This window comes from Enhydra lutris, unplaced genomic scaffold (assembly GCF_002288905.1).
Source record: "Enhydra lutris kenyoni isolate GAN:26980312 unplaced genomic scaffold, ASM228890v2 scaffoldscaffold55, whole genome shotgun sequence".
Classification (NCBI taxonomy): Eukaryota; Metazoa; Chordata; class Mammalia; order Carnivora; family Mustelidae; genus Enhydra; species Enhydra lutris.
In genome coordinates this window covers 10,495,054-10,513,337 of record NW_019154139.1, presented here as the reverse complement: position 1 = coordinate 10,513,337, position 18,284 = coordinate 10,495,054, and the positions used below count along the sequence as shown (strand labels likewise).

The 18,284-nt window shown below is 57.5% G+C and overlaps 2 protein-coding genes across 5 annotated transcripts; one reads left to right on the top strand and one right to left on the bottom strand.

Annotated features, from left to right (window-relative positions):
• Positions 1-9,731: 9,731 nt before the first annotated feature.
• LOC111157703 (CDC42 effector protein 1) lies at positions 9,732-12,722 on the top strand. Its single transcript, XM_022519335.1, has 2 exons — positions 9,732-10,477; positions 11,844-12,722. Exons 1-2 carry the CDS (start codon positions 10,015-10,017, stop codon positions 12,470-12,472), a joined length of 1,092 nt encoding a protein of 363 aa, XP_022375043.1. The 5' UTR covers positions 9,732-10,014; the 3' UTR covers positions 12,473-12,722.
• Positions 12,723-12,728: 6 nt separating this feature from the next.
• LOC111157704 (galectin 2) lies at positions 12,729-18,044 on the bottom strand. Of its 4 annotated transcripts, none has more exons than XM_022519336.1 (4): positions 17,949-18,044; positions 15,434-15,516; positions 14,043-14,199; positions 12,729-13,879 (listed from the first exon to the last, which is right to left on the bottom strand). In XM_022519336.1, the coding sequence occupies exons 1-4, from the start codon at positions 18,042-18,044 to the stop codon at positions 13,733-13,735; spliced, it is 483 nt and encodes a 160-aa protein (XP_022375044.1). In that variant the 3' UTR covers positions 12,729-13,732. The 4 variants fall into 4 exon arrangements, with proteins under 4 accessions (XP_022375044.1, XP_022375046.1, XP_022375047.1 ...); XM_022519338.1 differs by lacking the exon at positions 17,949-18,044 and adding an exon at positions 17,171-17,224; XM_022519339.1 differs by lacking the exon at positions 17,949-18,044 and adding an exon at positions 17,115-17,174.
• Positions 18,045-18,284: the final 240 nt, after the last annotated feature.

The window sequence follows — 18,284 nt, the reverse complement described above, 5'->3', positions numbered from 1 at the left end:
CAAGGCTTCTATCCCATCCTCCATAGTAGACCCTTCCTAGCTCATCCTCTACCCTTCTGGCCCCTGTTCTCTACCCAGCTCACCTATGGGCCATGATTCCCCAAGATATGAAGCACAGCTCAAATACCACCTCCTCCAGGAAGCCTCCCTGGGCCTCCTCAATCAGTCCGCTGGCTCCCTGGCCCCTTCTACCACTGTTTTGACCCTTCGTCCTCACCAGTATCTTCCCTGTGTCTTCCCTACCAGACCAGAAGTCTCTGGAGAGTAGGAACTACACTCCTTACTCACAGCTGCCTCCTCACAAGACACCCCACCTGGGGGCCTGACCCACAGCAGGAACTTACTTAAAATGTGTTAAAGGAAGTCATCTTTGGGGAAAGAAAATAATAGTAGCTGTCTTTCCTTGAGCAGTAACTATACAGGTCAGGCAGTGAACGTTCTAGCCCATCACAGACAACACAAATGAGGCCCAGGCAAAAAAGCGGCTTGTCCAAGGTCACTCTGCTAGTGAGAGGCAAAGCGGGATTTGGATCTGGGTTGGTCTAACTTGCAGATACACGCTGGGCTGTACAGGTTAGAGCATGGGGTGGGGGGCGGGTAACCCCCTCAGCGCCATTGCTGGTCTACCCTAGCAGAGGACATAATCTGTCTCATGAACTTCCTCAGGCACCCAGTGCTGTCCCCTCCCCCTGCAATGCCTAGGTATGTCTGAGACTCTGCCGGGAGTCTGGCCCACGGAGACTCTCCCTAGAGTGGTCCTAGGAGGAGGGCTCCTGCTCTTATGGTGAGGGCAGTCAAGTTCAGGGGGCAGGATCCCCTTCGGATGCTGCCTGTGACCATGCACTTCCCCAAATGTGCCAGGAGTACTGGGAAACCCTCTCCTGGGAGATCTCGCAGGCCAACAGACATCAATATGCAGGATGGACCCTGTGCAGGAGAGAGGCTCGCTCTGAAGGAGGACCTCCAAGAGGAGGCGACATTTCAAAGCAGCCCGTCAAGGATGTTTTGCCCCAGGGTGACCCACTGATGGAGGTGAGCGAGGTCTGTGAACGTGAGAAAGATGAAGACAAGTTCAGAGACCACGCTGGTCCGCAGAAACCAGATGTGAGTCAATGTAAAGGTTTGGACAGGATGGACAGGGGAAAGAATGAGTGAGCGCATGAAACGGTATGGGGGTGGGTGGGGCTAGTGGGTCAGCTGAGGAATGGGTAAGTGGTTAGGTGATTGGATGGGTAACAGGTCAATGGACGAGTGAGTGGGTGGGTAAATAGAGGGTGGAGGGGGAGTCGAGGGATAGATGGGAGTGTGGGTGGCATGCAGGAGGGTGGAATCGTAGATGGATGGACCACTGGCTACTCAGGAGAGAGAGTACCGGGAACACCCATCAATGGGCCAAAAAGCCCAGGCAGACTTTGGGATGGAAAGGGTATGTGCTAAGCTCCCTAGGGAGGGGCTGGGATGAGGGCTGATAGATGTGGCCAAGCCAACTCATTCAGCTCAAGGATCCCACTCCAAACCTCACTGGAGCCGGGTGGGCAGCCACTGGCATTCTTGAGTCCCCAAGAGGGAAGTGTCCCTCTCTAGCTGTTCCCTGAGAGGACACCCGGCCCAGAAACTGCCTCCTGTGCATAAGCCCCAAGCCTCAGCCCACCCAGTCTGCAGGGGTGAGTTGAGGGGGCAGCTGAGCTCTGTGATTCAGCCCAACTCCACCCCCCTCCCCACCCGCAGCCCCCTTCCTCCGGGACAGAGGAGGAGCTACTAGTGGCTCCTGGATTCTAGGCAGCCAGAACCCGCTAGCAGCTCCCAGTCCCTGGCTGGGACACATTTGTTCTGCATTCTACACGGTGATTACAGCTCCCCAGGGTTAACCCGTGCACTCCTGGACACAGACAGCCCCTCCAGAGGGGAAGGAAAGGGACCCTGAGAAATTGGTGGAGGAAAAAAGAGCACAGGAAATGGGGACTGCCTAGCCTTTCATCCTTCACAAGGGTGCCAAGATCCCTGCATTCTACCCATTTCCCAAAGGGAAAAACTGAGTTGGATCCTTAAATCAGGAGTAGAGTAAGGAACAGGAACACAGCCTACATGGAGAGGTCACTTCTGTCTGGAGAGAGACTTTGAATGAAGGGAGAGAGCATCTCTTAGCCTCAGTTTACCTATCTGTAAAATGGGGCCAAAAAAACCAATTCCTGACTCACAGACTGCCTTGCCATGTGCTAGTGGAGACCAAGTACCTCGCACATAGGAGGAAGGTTCTGAGCCACTGGTTCCCTGCCCCCAGCCCGGAGCTGGAGAGGATGGAGAGAGTGTGTGGCAGGCTGTAAGCATTCCCATTAAGACTGCCTTCTCAGCCATCTCTGGGGTTGGCGACAAGTGGCAAATATCTGCCCTGGTATATACCATTTTATAGACAAGAAACTAGAGGATCAGAGAGGCCAAGTGCCTTTCCCCCAGTCACACAGTGCCTGGGAAGCCGCTTGAGCCAAGTTTTGGGTTCAAGTCCTCTGGCACGGCACTAAATTGCTTCCTTTGCTAGTTGTTCTGGGATCCTCTGGCTCGAATGCCAAGTAATTTATTGTCTAAATAGGTCACCTTTGAGAGTAAAAGGAACTGTTGTTAATATGCTGAGGGGCGCCTGGCTCGCTCAGTCGGTAGGGCCTGCAACTCTTGATCCCAAGGTTGTAAGTTCAAGCCCCGCACTGGGTATAGAGATTACTTAAAAATAAAACCTTAGAGGTGCCTGGGTTGTTCAGTTGGTTAAGTGTCCTACTCCTGATTTCAGCTCAGGTCATGATCTCAGGGTTGTGGGATCGGGCCCTGTGTCAGGCTCCGTGCTTGGCATGGAGTCTGCTCGAGATGGTCTCTCCCTCTGCCTCCTCCCGTCTCCTCTCTCTCTCTCTCTCTCTCTCTCTCAGATAAATAACTCTTTAAAAAAATTTTAATAACATCTTTTAAAAGATAAAATAATTGTGCTGGGCCCATCCTGGGCAAACAGGAAAGTATGGCCATCGTGCCAGAGCAGGAACCTTTGGGCAAATCATTGCTCATCTCTGCAAAATGCACATGAGGCACTATTGTCCCTATGGGGCTCTCATGAGGATTAAATGTGGCACTGCCTGTAAGAGGCTGTAAGGGACTGGTATACACTCGATGCTCAATAAATGCTGGTTATGGGGCGCCTGGGTGGCTCAGTGGGTTAAGCCGCTGCCTTCGGCTCAGGTCATGATCTCGGGGTCCTGGGATCAAGTCCCGCATCGGGCTCTCTGCTCAGCAGGGAGCCTGCTTCCCTCTCTCTCTCTGCCTGCCTCTCTGTCTACTTGTGATCTCTCTGTGTCAAATAAATAAATAAAATTTTTTAAAAATAAATAAATAAATAAATAAATGCTGGTTATTACTACCACTATTAATGATAACAGCTCCTAGTCCCTGCCTCCATCACTGTCCTTCCAGTCCATTCCTGGCTCAGAGAAAGGGCTTCCAAATACACATCTGACTCACACTGCCAGCTGGCTCCCCGTCCTGCCCGGGAGAGGCTGGACACCAGGCCCAAGGTTAAGCCCCCACCACCTGGCCCAGTTCTCTCCCAGCCCTTGACTGTGCCCCCGCCCCCTTCCCTGCCTCTCAGGGGTAGTCTCCCTTCTTGTTCACCCGTGCTCTTCAGCACCCCTGAGACTGTCCCCAGTTCCCCCCCCCAGGACAAATCACCTCCGAGTTGGACCCCAGGAAAGGGCTCTGACCCATGGGAGTCTCAGTCCTACAGCTGTGCCACTAGAGTGGGTGCTGGGAATTCTTTGGGCCTCAGTTTCCCCACCTGTTCCTCTGTCCAGCTGGGGAAATAACCCCATGCCTTGGTGGTCAGTGTGAGGATTCAGGAGCCAATGCCAGAGGGCGAGCCCTCTGTCAACAGCAAAACCTTGTCTCCTCCACCTGAGGGTAAACACAGCCCTCCTCCCCAGCCCAACGACACACTCAGACAACTTCCTCCGGCCACACCCGCCTCCTCCAGGAGATCCTTAGCTCCAAATCCCTTCCCCCTGCCTACGTGTCCTTTACAGCTTAAGTCAGCTATCACCTTCACCCTTGCTGGGCCCCTCCTCTCCCCTGGAGGCTGTTAGGGGTCTCTGTGCAATGACAGCCCTGGGGAATTTCTGCCTGTCCCCCAGGGAACTCACAGTATCAGAGAAGGGGAAAAAAAAAAAGAGAGAGAGAGAGACATGGATCAGAGCTCTATCTCCCCTCCTTAAGGACCTGTGGAGGGCGGTTCCCTGCCCCTCCCAGCTGGGGTTGGGGGATGCTCAATAAAGCTTTCAGAACCCATCCATCTCAGGTGTGGTCTTACCACCATTGTGTACCTGTTCAGCAGGCCTCCTAGGTGCTGACGGAGCAGAGAACAGCTAAGAACATAACATCTGATGCCTACTATTATCCTATTTTACAGATGGGAAACTGAGGGCCAGAAAGGATAAGCAGTGACTAGGGCCCGGGAGGAAACCAGGCGGTTGGGTTCTAGGGCCCCCATCCTTGACTACCACACCACACACCACTCTACAAGTTGCCTACCGGGATCTGCTCCCGGGTCTGGCTCAGTCAGGTCTTGTCCCAGCACCCCTGAGGCCTGCACTGGACTGAAAAGAATCCAGGATTGGGAGAAAGGCAGTGGACATCCCAACTTGTAGAGCTCAGGGTCTACGCGGGTCTTCCCGGCATTCAAGGCCCTGGAGACCCGAAAGGAGCGGCTGGGGAGGCCAGGAGCCAGAGTCCTCAGGTCTGCGCGCCCAGAGGCCCCGCGGGGAGCCAGTGGGGGAGGGGAGGGCTGCCGACGACGCGCGTCTCCCCACCCCCCGCCCGCCCCCGGGCACCCGCACTTTCGCCGGGTCTCCCCCTGCCCGGGGCCGCGGGCCAGAATTCCGGCCCCGCGCCCTGGCCGCGCCCCCCCCCTGCTCCGGCTCTCACCGCCCCTTGCGGCGGCCCGACTGGTGCCCCGGAGGGGGCCCGGCCCCGCCCGCGGGCGGGAGGAGCGAGGCGCGGGGAGGGAGCGCGCCCACACCCCGCCCCCGCCCCCGGAGCCAGCCCGCGAAGCCCGCGGCCAGGGCGGCGCAGACCGGCCCAGCCACTCGCCCGGGCTGTGAGCCGGGACGCGCTGCCGCCACCCCTGCCGCCGCGTCCGCCCCTCGGCCCCCGGTCCCCGGCCCCCGGGGCTCGCGGAGCGAAGGTAACAGCGCCACCTGGGTGGGCGTGGACGCCGGCGGGGGTGGGGGGAACCCGGCACCCTCCTAGGCACCCGGGGGCTGAGGTAGGGGGGGAGGCCAGGCGGCCCAAGGCGCTCCCGGTGCCAACAAGGAAGGACCAGCCGCCGGCCGCGGGAGCAGCGCGGGGGTGCCTCCAAGTTTGGGGGTGGTTTTGTACTGTCCCCGGCGAGCGGAGGGGCGCAGAGTTGGGGTGGGTGAGCGGTAAAGCGGGCTGCGGGAGGAGGGGGCGAGCGGAGGGCCGTCTACGCTCCTTCCTGCCCTGGGAAAGGAAGGGAAGGAACGGGGAGGGGGCGATGTCCCGGAATGTCGGGCCCCTTGGCGAGGCGGGCGTGGAGAGCGGGAAGTGGGGGGCGGGAGGGACCGCTAGGGAGATGGACCAGGCACCCTGCCCCCTCCCCAACCGCCGCATTCCAAGCCAAGCAGCGGATGAGGTCATCCCGTCCGGTTCCCCTCGGGCCACGGCAGCCAGCTGTCCCCTTCTCCCGCGGAGCGACCCTCCCCATTCTAAACCCCTATCTCCCAGAGGGAATGTTTTATGGCCAAAGTCTTCCCGGGGCTTCCAACGCCGACTGGCCTCGAGATTGTTCTGTCCTTGCCTCTACCAGGCAAGACCCGCGAAGTCTGAAGCCCATTTTCTAGACCGGGAGACTGAGGCCTAGAGAGGCAGAGGGACCCGCCTGAGGCCGCGCCAAGCGCCTTTCGGGGACTGGAAACCAGGACTGGGGGACACTTGGTCCGTGGCCAATCCCCTCCCCGAGTAGAGGGCTTCGGCCCTAACTTGGAGTGGTGGGCCAAGAAATGTCTCCCCCCGCCCCCCACGCTCTTCCCTCTCACTCCCCTGTGGCCCTTGGTGCTCCCTCCTAACCCCCTCAGAGTCCAGCAACAGGGTCCCCGCTGCGACTTCGGACAGCTTGATGCGCTTTTCCTGGTTTCAGTTTGCCCGTCTCTCCACGTGCGGTGGGTGTGGGGGCTTTAAGGGCTACGAGGGTCCCCAGGGAGTTAATCTTTTATTCTAGGGCCAGTCCTGACCCAGGTAGGGCCGCGCTGTCCAGCGGTACTGGTGGTGTTACCTAGCTGGACACAGGTGGCGAGGGGGCTGTGTGCATGTGCGTGGCCTCCCTGGTGACAGGTGGCGCGCTGGCAGGCACGCGGGTGACCCCCAGGTGAGCCCGAGGGTGCAGGCGCCCCGCCTCTGCCCTCCCCCAATGTCAGACCGCCTCCTCCCTCCACCGCACCACGGAGCCTCCACAGCGGCCCCTGTCGGCCGCTGTGAAAGCGTGGTCACTGCCTCCCGCCTCAAACCTTGTCCGTTGCGGTCATGACCACCATTGAGTAACCTCTTCCCAAGTGCTTCCTCCGGACTATCCTCTGTAGACTAAATACAAGGACTGCTGGGACTTTGAGGCTGCTCGCTGACCACTCCTGCCTGGGTCACGGGCACTGAATCCACGCAGGTGAGTCTCCTGCCTCCCAGGCCTGCCCTTCCTGAACTCAGCTGCTGGGCATTGCCACCTCCAACAACCATCCCTGGGCCCTTGTGGTCCTGCCTCTGCCCTGGCATTTACTAGTGATGGTGACAGAATCCCAGGGAGGCTCCCGGCCACGGCACTTTCTTTGCTCTGTGACTTGGGGCCGGTCAGTCCCCTTTTCTGCACCTCATTTTGTTCACCTGTAAAATGGGTGTCCTGAGCGTTAACAGGTAGTAATTCTGGGCTGGTGGGAGGAAGTAGGCCTTGCACTGGGACACCTGGAGCCCCTCTTCCTCCAGGGCCAGGTGGGTGCATCTGATCTTCCCCAATAAACCCTGCAGTCAGCACCTGGGACCAAGTAGCTGGGACCAAGGGGGCCCCGAATGAGAGATGTTAGTGCTGGCGTGTTGGTTTTGAGCTGGGGCTGCTCTGCTCCAGGAACTGGGGCTCTTACAGCTCCTCAGGGGAAGGACCAGCTCTTGATGTTTTTCTTGTTTTCCACGTGGGAAAAGAGGTCCCCAGTAGCAATGCCCTGCCTTTGACCCCACAACCACTCTAAAGGCAAGGTCTCTTTCTTGCAGTGTGCAAGGTAGAGGGTGAGGACAGACCTTCCAGAGGCATCTGGGAGGCAGGAGCATCCTAAGACTGGGGCAGAAGCTGGGATCGCAAGTAAAAGTGGCTATGGGGATTCGGTGGGGACCAGGTCCCTTTTGCTGAGACAAGAGCAGCCACTTCGAGGTGGGGGCTGGGAGAGCAGTGGGTGTAGCCACAAGGCAGACATAGGACCCCTCACATGGCATCTCAGGGTGACCCCCTCAGATCCTTCTCCCTCCCCAAAAGTCATCCCTCATCTCTGCAGAGCTCAGAAACCTGGAAACCTGGCCCTTGCCGTGTACCTGCTAGGTGACCTTGGCCAAGTCCCTTCCCTCTGAACCTTGGCTCTCCCTGTAAAAATGGGCTAACCCCTCAGCTTTGCGGGGCTCTAGGAGTCCGATGACGTTATGTACTGGTTGGCCAACTGCAGAGTGCTCCATAACTTAGCAAACATTCCACGAGGACTTGGTGCCGGGGGTGCCAGGGAAAAGGATGATTCACACAGCCTCCCCCCCCCAGGGGGAGGAGTTAGCGTCGGGGGAGGATCCGAAGGTGGGAAGGGAAGAGAATGTAGTCAGAGAACAAAGCAAGCTTTGTTTTATTGCTTTCTTTGTTTTTATCTTGTTATTTAACCTATTTTGAATTTCAAATAACATTGAGAGGGCAGTATTGAGATTTTTCTGCTTGGAGGTGGCTGCAAAATTAAAAAAAAAAAAAAAGTTGAGGCACAGATCTAGGTGTTCTTGTTAAGGATTATTATCAACTTTTATCAGCTGAGGTCCCAGGCCCTTGGCAGTAGGTGACTTGCTCAAGGTCATACGGTGAAGCTTTTTCCCACCCACTCACCTACCTGCCCTCCCTTGGAAGGTGGCAAGGGGGGATCTTTCGGCAGGAAGGTTATTGTAGCTATCTGCTGCGATTGAACCCCTGTTGATATGGCACTTGCCACGTGCAGAGCCCAAGCTGGGTGCCAGGAGGGAGGGAGACAGGAACATCGAGACCTCAGCCACACCTTCACAGTGTGTTGCCAATTTGGGGAAACAAGACCTGGCTCCAGGAGCCAGTCAAAGGCTTTGTGAGTCAGAGGCTCTGAGTTCAAGTTTTGACTAGCTCTCTTGATGTGACCTGAGTTCAAGTCTGGACTAGCTCTCTTGAGATGACCTTGGACCCTCTCTGGGCCACAGGAAAACCAGAGATCAGACCACGGGCTCATAGGCCTTCTCCAGGGATGGGATCAGACCAAGAGAAGCTTAGAGAAGGATGGGGCGTGTCGGGGGGGGGGCGGGGGAGAGAGCAAGGAATAGCTTCCGGCACCAACTAAGCTTTTTCCAAAACTTGTTCCCTGACAGCAAGTCTCCTGCCTCAATTTGAAAATAGTAAAGTTCTTCCCTGCGGGCCTACTCAGAGCCTTGAATCTGCTCAGGCATGCAATGGACAGCTGGGAAAAGCCACTTTTGACCACAGGATCCTTTTTCCAGGAAGCACCTTGAAGGCGGAGGGTTCTGAGAAACCTTGGTGCAGGCTGTTTACACAGCAGTTCCCAAAGCCCGTGGCAGGGCACTACCTCCCTCCTGGCCTCTTCCAGAAGAGGAAGACAGTTTTACCCACAGAGAAGGAGGGGTGATTTGCTCAGTTTGGCAGCAGAGGAGACTAGCTTAGGGCTCAAGGACTCTGAGTTGGTGGGGCGGAGTAAGGGATGGGCTGTGCCTTGGCCTTTTTTTTTTTTTTTTTTTTTAACAGAAGAAACTTTTTTTTTTTTTTTTAAGATTTTATTTATTTAGTTGACACAGAGACACAGCGGGAGAGGGAACACAAGCAAGGCAAGTGAGAGGGAGAAGCAAGCTTCCCGCTGAGCAGGAAGCCTGATTGGGGGCTCCATCCTAGGACCCTGGAATCATGACCTGAGCCGAAGGCAGACGCTTAATGGCTGAGCCACCCAAGCACCCCTGCCTTGGCCTTTTGACCGTGTAGACTCCTGCAAGTCAGTTCACTTCTTGGTGCCGCCATTGCTGTAAAACAGTACCTCCTCCCCAGGGCTGTCATGTGAGTTTCATTAGTGACAGAGGTAATTTATCAGCACTTAGTAGGCGTGTCACAGATGGGTGGCTGTAAGGACCATCCACGTTTCTTCCTGCTGCACATCTCGAGTGGACAGCTGGGTGGATTATTCTGTCCCCCCTCCCAGTGGACCCTGCTCAGTGGCAACCACAATGCCGACCTTACCCCTGTCGTTTCCTTTGCCTACTCTTCAGTGTCAGGTACCCGGAATTATACAGCGTGTCGTCCTCGTGCACTGGAAGTGACCCCCATCTCTGTCCGGTGGATGTAGTCCCCTGCTCTCCCTCGAGATGATTTGGACCTAGGATCCCCCGGGCCCACCATCATTTTCTCTCTTTCTTTCAGGAATCTACCCCTGGGCAGAGAGGGGCTGACCACACTCAAGACACAACCTGTCCCTTCCCTGTTCTGAGACCGAACACCTACGGGGCCTTCCCCGGGGCCAGGAGGCAGGCCCCAGGGAGAGAACAGCCATGGGCCTTCCACAGCTGCAGCCTTTGGGGGTGACATCTTAGGAGCGCAGGGGGCGAGAGGGACAGCTTTCGTGCACCCCCTTCTGCAGGGAAGGAGGGAGCTGAGACTCGGAACCCGAGCCCAAGCCCCGGGCAGGGGCATGGACCAGCAGCTGTGAAGAGCCAGAGCTGATGCCAGGTCCCCAGGGGGCAGGAAGAGCCCCCACCATGAGCCTGGGCAAGCTCTCACCCGTGGGCTGGGTGTCCAGCTCGCACGGGAAGAGGCGGCTAACGGCAGACATGATCAGCCCCCCGCTTGGGGACTTCCGCCACACCATGCACGTGGGCCGTGGCGGGGATGTCTTCGGCGACACCTCCTTTCTCAGCAACCATGGGGGCAACTCGGGGAGCACTCACCGCTCACCCCGAAGCTTCCTGGCCAAGAAGCTCCAGCAGGTGCGGCGGGTGGGGGCGCCGCCCCGGCGGATGGCCTCCCCGCCCGCACCCTCCCCTGCTCCACCCGCGGTCTCCCCAATCATCAAGAACGCCATCTCCCTGCCCCAGCTCAACCAGGCCGCCTACGACAGCCTCGTGGTGGGCAAATTCACCTTCGACCGCAGCCCTGCCAGCTCCATGGACGGCCGCTCCAGTTACGGTGAGGGCCCAGGCTCGCTGCTCATTCTGTAGGTGCTGAAAGGGTTTGATGGGTCAGCCCAGCCTCCGAGTGGCCGCTTTTCCCCCACGTTAGTTTGGTTTCCCCACGGAGGTCAGGCCCAGTCTGCAGACCGTGGATGGGGTGGGGGCCAAGGGGCACAAGCCAGCTCACTCCCCAAAACCCAAAACACACTGAGGTTGAGAGGTGAGGAGCTTGGGTTGGAGTCCTATGGGCCTCTAACCTGCCCCGCTGTGTCTGGGCCCCTGGCCAAGCCAGCCCATCCCCTCCTGTCCCCTTCAACGGAAGCAGCCCTCTTGAATCAGAATGACAGAGTGGATAGACTGGGAGTCTGGGCTCAGGATTAAAATCCTGGTTCTGCCTGATGTCCGACAAGCCAGCTGGCCTCTATCAGGTCAAGGCCTGACCTGTATCATGGGTCCACAAGGGTCGTTGCTGGGATCCACAGATGGGATAACATGCATCAGGTATGGCCCCAAGTCGCAGAGTAGGTGCTTAGGACACAGGACTCACTGCTGTGTTGTTATTTGAACAGAAGTTCCTGTAACTTGGCCAGTTTGGAAAAAACACTCCCAGGGACAGTAGCCAGAAGTCCCTCCTGCTGTGGGGCGAGTGGCCAGGGCCATTTGGGAGCCACTGCTCAGCTCACCTGGGAAGTGGAGCCCCTGTTGCCCCCTGGTGGCCGTTCCCTGCCACGTGGCTTTGCCTCACCGCCAGGGGTTTCCTCCAGTGCTCTGCCTCCCCACTGCGCTGCTCAGATCTCCCATGGGGGGCTGGTCGGCAGTAAACACCCCGGGCCTCGGGCCTGGCGGTCTTGGAGCGAGACTGTGGTCCAGAGGTCCTTCGCAGGGCATCTGCCTGTCCTTTGGGTCTGTGATTTCTGTGCAGTCAGATCCTGGTTGCTGGTTCTTTCCCTGTGCCTACAAACCAGCCCATGAGCTGTGGGTTCACCTGCAACCCTCGGCCCCTGTCATGGAAGGGGACCAGGGACCATGACCATCAGTTGGGACTGAGAGCCAGGAGGTTTGAGCTCCAGACTTGGCTCCATCCCCTCAGACTCTGTGCCCCAGGGCAAGCCTTTCCCCTTGTCTCCAACTGAGTCTTACTTCCTTAATGTGCAAAATGGGTGTGAGGACTGTGTGTCCATTTTCCACTTCTAGACTTGATAAGAAGATCCTATGAGAGACTCCAGGGTTGACTATATTGGAAAGAGGGGAGAAACGGAGGCCAGATGGGACGAGTGACATGCTAGAGGCCACTTAGCAACCTGGGCCCGGTCCTGGCTCTCCCCTCCCCAGTTCCTGGTTAGGGACCCCAGCTATGACCCTGCTCCCCATTTTTCTTCCAGGCGTGGACTCTGGGTTCTGCACTATCTCCCGCCTGCCTCGCCAGGAAAAGCCTCGTGACCGAGACCGTGATAGTACCTTCCCCCCGGAGGCCGGGCTTCACCGCTCAGACTCCCTCCTGTCCTTCCACCTGGACCTCGACCTTGGCCCATCTCTCCTCAGTGAGCTGCTTGGGGTCATGAGCCTTTCAGAAGCCTCTGCAGCTGAGACCCCACCCCCCACCACAAGCCCCCCGGCCCCTGTCATCAGTCCCCCAGCCCCTGCCTCAAGCCCCCAACCCCTTGGACACTGCCCCAATGGGGTAACTACTGGGTTGGGCCCAGCAGCTGAGATGAGGGCCAGCCCGGTGGAAGATTATCCCCATGCACCTGCTCACATGGGCCCTGGCAGGCACTGGGGAGCAGGCTGGGGAGACAGGGACAGGGACAGGCAGGACAGCCGCCACCACACTGAGATAGATTCCTGGCCAGAGCCCAGGGAGGTGCTTCCCCAGGCTCGGGCTTCTTGGGAGAGCCTGGACGAAGAGTGGGGGGCTCCCCAGGCAGCCAGCAGGACCCCCGTGCCCAGCACAGTGCAAGCAAACACCTTCCAGTTTGCTGATGCTGAGGAGGACGATGAAGTCAAGGTGTGAGCTTAGGACCCTGCCTGGGCCCAGGGCGCCGCCCGGGAACAGCCCAGGTGCAGAGCCTGCACCTGACAACTAGGTCTCCCGGTGATTGATGGGAGAGCCGAGTCGCCCCCCAGCTCCTCCGCACCTCTGCAGGACAGACGAGGGAGGGAGGCCGGAGGAGACCAGGCTCATTCTGGGTCCTGCTGGGCTGCCTTGCCCTGCTCCCCCTGCCACTCTGGACCCACAGCCATTCCTGAGGCCCACCCCCACCCCTGTGCCACCCCCCCCCCACTGGTTGTGGAGGGCCCAGCCTCACAGTGCAGCCTTTGTGCTGGAAAAACTGTCCTTGCTGGGGGTAGAAGGGGGGGCAGCGGGGCGCATACCACACAGGGCCTTTGTCTCCTCTCCCAAAGGGACCGCCTGTCCCTAGCTTCATCCTAGAGCTGCCCCCAGCAGGGTCCCTGCTGCATGCCCCAGAGCGCCAGCCCTTGCCTAAGGCTGCTTCCCTGACATTACAAACCTAACCCCTGGCTTATCCCAAAAGTTTCAGAGAAAAGTCAGGTGTGACCTCACAGGAGAGGAATCCCACCTTCCTGTGCACCCCAGACCCGCTTCTGGGTCCTGATTAAAAAAAAGCTTTTTGATGAAAGGTGTCCTGCAAGGTGCTTGGGGACCTGGGAGAACAGGGTCCCCATCCACCTGCTTAAACGGCCTCCCGTCAGTTTGGAAAAACCAAAGAATCACGCCGCCTCTCCGCTCCCCCATCGCCCACACCCCCGGGGGCCCCCAGTGAGGGGAGGGGCCGAGGCAGGGGGTAATGAGTAACCAGGTTGGAATGAATGTTCCCGTGATAAAGAGGCCCAGGTGGGAGCCTTATCTGCAGTTCCTGGAACAGCCCCTGGCCCAGGTGCCTGGAACCAGGGCCTGCCCCATGATCCCAGGGGGCAGCTTGGCGCTTGGTCTGGTGATAATCGAAGACAAATAGGCAGCAGTGGGTGCTCGCAATGTTTGGAGCACGTCCCAACCCCCACCTTGCAGCCCTGTGAGCTCGAGCCTCAGTTTCCTTCTCCGTAGCATGAGGATGCTGAGGGCGTGACAATGTATGGAAAACACTGGCCATGGAAAGACTGGCTCAAGACAGGTTCTTTTGTTGGTTCTTAGCCTTAGGGGAGGAGAGGAGGGTCCCAGGGGCAGGAACCACTGGTCCTGTGTGAGTGGGTAGAGAAGCCTGGGAGAGGGCATCTGCACCCGGGGTCTTCACTCCAGGGAGGTGCTGTCCCCTTAGTCGATCTTGAAGGAGGAGACGCTCAGCCCGTCCAGCACGCTCAGGTAGCTCAGGTGGCTGTGGCCCAGCCTGTTAGGAAAGGTCAGCTGGTGCCCATCTGGCAGCTTCACTTCGAATCCATCATTCCCAAAGGTCACGGTGATCTGTGGAGGGAGGAGGGTGTCAGGGAGGCAGGAGGCCCCGGAAGTGGGCCGGGGCGGCCGCGGTGGCTCAAAACAAGGCCAACATGTGTCTAGGCCAGGGGGCCCTACCCTCTGGGCTCTCCCAGTGACCTCCTCCTCAGGCGCTTTTCCCCTTCGACCTCACCTTGACCTCTGACCCGGGGCTGAAGCACATGTGACCTTCCCGTTGCTCCTGCCCCCAGCTGCCATCCCTCGAGTTGCAGACGATAGTGGACTCACTGAAGCGTGGGTTGAAATGCAGGTTGAGCTTCTCTGACTCCTGGCCCAGATTGATCACAAATCTGCGGGGGTGGAAAAGGGTGACAAGTCAGGATTGGAGGCCAGCCCTGGGGGAAACTGCTTGGGTTGACCACAAGCTGAAAGGATCACGAGAGAAAGTGTTAATTGCAGCCCGTGCCTTAAAACAAAGGAGGCGACAACCTGGTCGTCTTCGATTATCACCAGACCAAGCGCCAAAACTTAGCATGGGGAGTACCGAGTTCGTTTGGTGCCCAGACTCAGGCTCTGGACAGGAGAGTCACAGAGTGACAGTCTCCGGGATGGGAGATGCCCATCCTTGGCGGGGTGGGGAGAACTGCTGTCCTCAGGTATCTGGAGGCCTATTGAGTTTGGCCCTAAACATTTAAGCTAAGGTTTAAACGTTAAATGTGAGCTCCCTGTCATTGCAGGTGCTCAGTCAGGGCTTGTGTGAGTTCTTGACCGCATCACTACAGCCTGGCTTAGGCTGTCAAGGTGCCTGAGAGTAGGACACGCTGTGTCACAAAGAGGGTGCCTTCAGAGGGGGTCTCAGACCCGAGGACTCACAAATGTCTGTAAACTTGAGGAACCCAAGTAGGAGGAGGGGGTGACCTTGCTCTTGGCTCCTCCCGCCTACATCAGCTCGCCCCTTCCCAACCGAAAGCTCATGGAGATTGGTTCCAAGAAAGTCCCTACCGGTTCAGCACACAGGTAGACCCTGACGCTGAGCTGTAACACCGGGAGGGTCACTGAGGCCCCTTATAATGGAGAGGAGGCAAGTGAGACCCCTTGGCGCCTCCTGGTGGCTGTCTCTGGTGTAACATGAGAGGCTGGCCCTCTGCCCGTTCAGCCGGGTAAAGAGGGTGATGGAGGAGGCGGGCGTGGGCTTTCAGTAGATAACCTGACCCCTGGGGGACTGGGCAGAGCTCCAGGGGATTCTCCACCTGCCCCTTCAACATCTTTGGAGACCATCTTTGGGGATTGAGAATATTGCATGAGCTGTGAAATTCTGAGGGTCCCCAAGCAGCTTCAGCCATGAAGGCAGGCCCCTCACAGGAGGGGAGTCAGCGGGGGCATGGGAGGGTGTGAGAGTGAGCAAGGATGTAAAAAAGGCCCCTTTGGCCTGAGGTCGCTGTTCTCTGTGTGCATCTCACCGGGCTGCCCTGCTGGCTGCCACCTTCCAGGCCTGTTGGGGCCTGTGGACAGCTCCCCTGCCCCCTTCTGCCCCACCCCCCCCACCCCCGCTCCCCGCCACTCCCCGCCCTTCCCCTTGCTCACCCATCAGCATCACTGGCAATCTTGCCCTTGATCTTCAGGGTTGTCCCCAACTTCATGTCCATGTTCGTTATCTCAAATTTTCCCTGTGCCGACAGAGAAGCATTCCACAAAAAGCCCATCACACGCGTGCCCGGAGCCTTTCTGCCGGTGGCACCCACTCACAAGCACCGTCTCGGGGGCTGCACACTCAAGGGCACCAAGCTGGGAAGGGTTCCCCCACCATTAATATAAGAGATCTGGACTGGGTGCTCTCTGGAGCAGGAGGGAAGAGAGGGCAGGGATGGGATAAGCGGAGAAGCAGAAAGAGGGTCAGGAAGGTCTCTGGGCCACAGAGCTCCCCCCACCCCCAGACGCCGAGGACAGGGATGACGTCATCCCTGCCACACATGACCCGACCCGTGGCATTCACGTTCTGCATCTTTTTTTTCTTTTTTAAGATTGTATTTATTTATTTGACAGAGAGATAGCGAGCACAAGTAGGTAGAGCGGCAGGCAGAGGGAGAGGGAGAAGCAGGCTTCCTGCTGAGCAGGGACCCTAAATCCCAGGACCCTGGGATCATGACCTGAGCCGAAGGTAGCCGCTCAACCGACTGAGCCACCCAGGTGCCCCACACATTCTGCATCTTATCCGTCCTGGCTTGAATGGTGTTTCCCAAAAAGTCATGGCCACCTACCACCCGAGGCTGTGACCTATCTGGAGATAGGGTCTTTGCAGCTGCAATGTAGTTAAGAATTGCTTAGGGCGGGCCTTAAGCCCAATATGACTGGCATCCTGATAAGCAAAGGGAAAGTGGGTCCAGGGGCACAGACATGCAGAGGAGAAGGCTCCGAGGACAGAGGCAGAGATGGGAGCCGTCCGGCAACAGCCAAGGACCACCGGACTCCCCGCAACCACCGGAAGCTGGAAGAGACCAGAAAGGATCCTTGCCTGGAGCCTTCAGGGGAGACCTGACCCTGCCAACCCCTGGATTTCAGACTTCTACCCTCTGAAACTCTGAATCAATGTGTTACAGCAGCCACGGGACACTAAGACACCTTCTGATCCTCAGACGCCGTCTGTGACCAGTTCCACAAAGGCAGGAAACTGAGGCTCAGAGAGGAAGAGTGACTGGTCTGAAGCCACACAGCCAGCTATGACAGAGAACCAGGGACCGCAAAGAGGATCCACTCAAACTCCTGCACTTCACAGGTGGTGACCTTGGGCCACTTCCTCCCCCAGCCTCAGTTTCTTCATCTTTGGAAAGCTCAGTCGAGAGGCGCCTGGATGGCTCAGTCGGTTCGCCTGCCTTGGTCTCAGGTCACGATCTCGGAGTCCTGAGTTTGAAGCCCGGCTCAGCAGGGAGGCTGTTTCTCCTTCTGCCCCTCCCCCTGCTCGTGTGCATGCTCTCTCCCTCTCTCTCAAATAAATATTTTTTTAAAACTCAGTGGGTGTTGGCAATTATTACTACTCCTAATATTATTATTATTATTATGGATAAGCAACGGAGTGTAGAGAGGGGGAGAGGCAGGTGCGGGCTCCTGCTGCAGGGTGGTGGGAAGAGCAGAAAACACCCCTGCGACAGGGCAGTGGAGGCCATCGGTCTGTCTGTCCCACTCGGTCACTATACAGATAGGGAAACCGAGGCCCAGAATAGGGCAGTGATGCTCTACTCCAGCCCCCCTCCCCACCAAGCTGCTGTGCTCAGGCAGAGATCCGGGAACAGAGGAGGGGAGCAGCCGGGAAGCCGGCATCCTCACCGACATGGTGGCAGCTCCTGGCCGCTGCTCTCAGGGGCTCCTGGAGGCCTGGGCTCAGGATCGTACTTCCTGGCCCAGTTTATATTCTAGAATATTACACATTAACTCCCTCAAGGCCATTAATGGGGACTTTGGTCCCTTCTGCCGGGTGTCTCTCCACGGGCATCTCCCAGTACCCAGAGCAAACAGGTGAGATGCTTCTCACCTGGGTGCGCCCAGCCCCACCCAGAGCATCCTCCGGACTTCCCTTCTCCCAGCTTCCTGCCTCCAGCCTCCCCCCCCACCCCCCATCCACCCCTCCGCACCCAGCCTCCAGACCCCCTGCTCCTAACCGCCCACCCCCTGCCCAGCCTGGCCAGCACGAATCCTGTGTGAGCTTGGCAAGCCACCCGAGGTCCCGAGCCCTGCTTCCTCATCCTCAAACAGAGACTTGCTCTGTAAAAAAAACCTCGAAGCTTCTCATTTTCTCTGATGTCAAGATTCATTCCGAGAGCCTTTTGTTTTGTTTTCTCCCCTCACCCTATGATTTTTCTGATTGTACGAGTAAGTCTTGAAAGCAACCCGTGGTGGATTCAAGGAAAACTCTGGAAGTATCTACATCCAACTGTTAAAAATCAGAGAAGGGAGGGGGCTGGGGTGGGCAGGTACTGGGGGTTTAAATGCTGTGATCTTCGGTGACTTACGTCACTGACAGGCTCACAAAGGCAGTTCGAGATATGAAGGATGATAAAAGTCAGAAACAAAGCAGGCACTCACAACCCTCCCACCAGAAGGAAACCTGCTTGCTCTCCCGGTGCCTTTCCCTCCTCCTGGTTTTCTGTGCACTCATATCACAGGCAGCCCTCTGCCGATGCCGTTTTCTGTCCTGCTTCATTGAGTAAACGTTAACGCTCACAAATCTGTATTTCACAACGCTCGTGTAATGCCCCTGAACGATCACGCTGTTCACTGGCTAAATTGATTGGACCCATTTCCTTTTGCTGAACACTTAACCCTAATTCTAAATGTTTACTCTTAAAAGTGTGGCTGCATTAAATCTATTTGCATAGGACGTTTGACTGCATCCTGACCACGAATTTAGGGTGGATTCCGGAAAAAGCGGGATTTTTCTAGA

Bases quoted from the DNA above. Each gene is read 5' to 3' on its own strand.
- LOC111157703 (XM_022519335.1), top strand. From the start codon at position 10,015: ATGCCAGGTCCCCAGGGGGCAGGAAGAGCCCCCACCATGAGCCTGGGC. The intron at 10,478-11,843 runs GTGAGGGCCCAG...TTTTTCTTCCAG, and splicing joins GGACGGCCGCTCCAGTTACG to GCGTGGACTCTGGGTTCTGC.
- LOC111157704 (XM_022519336.1), bottom strand. From the start codon at position 18,044: ATGAAGCAGGACAGAAAACGGCATCGGCAGAGGGCTGCCTGTGATATG. The intron at 14,200-15,433 runs GTGAGCAAGGGG...CCACCCCCGCAG, and splicing joins ATTGCCAGTGATGCTGATGG to ATTTGTGATCAATCTGGGCC. The intron at 13,880-14,042 runs GTGAGGTCGAAG...CTCCCTCCACAG, and splicing joins GCCCCGGGTCAGAGGTCAAG to ATCACCGTGACCTTTGGGAA.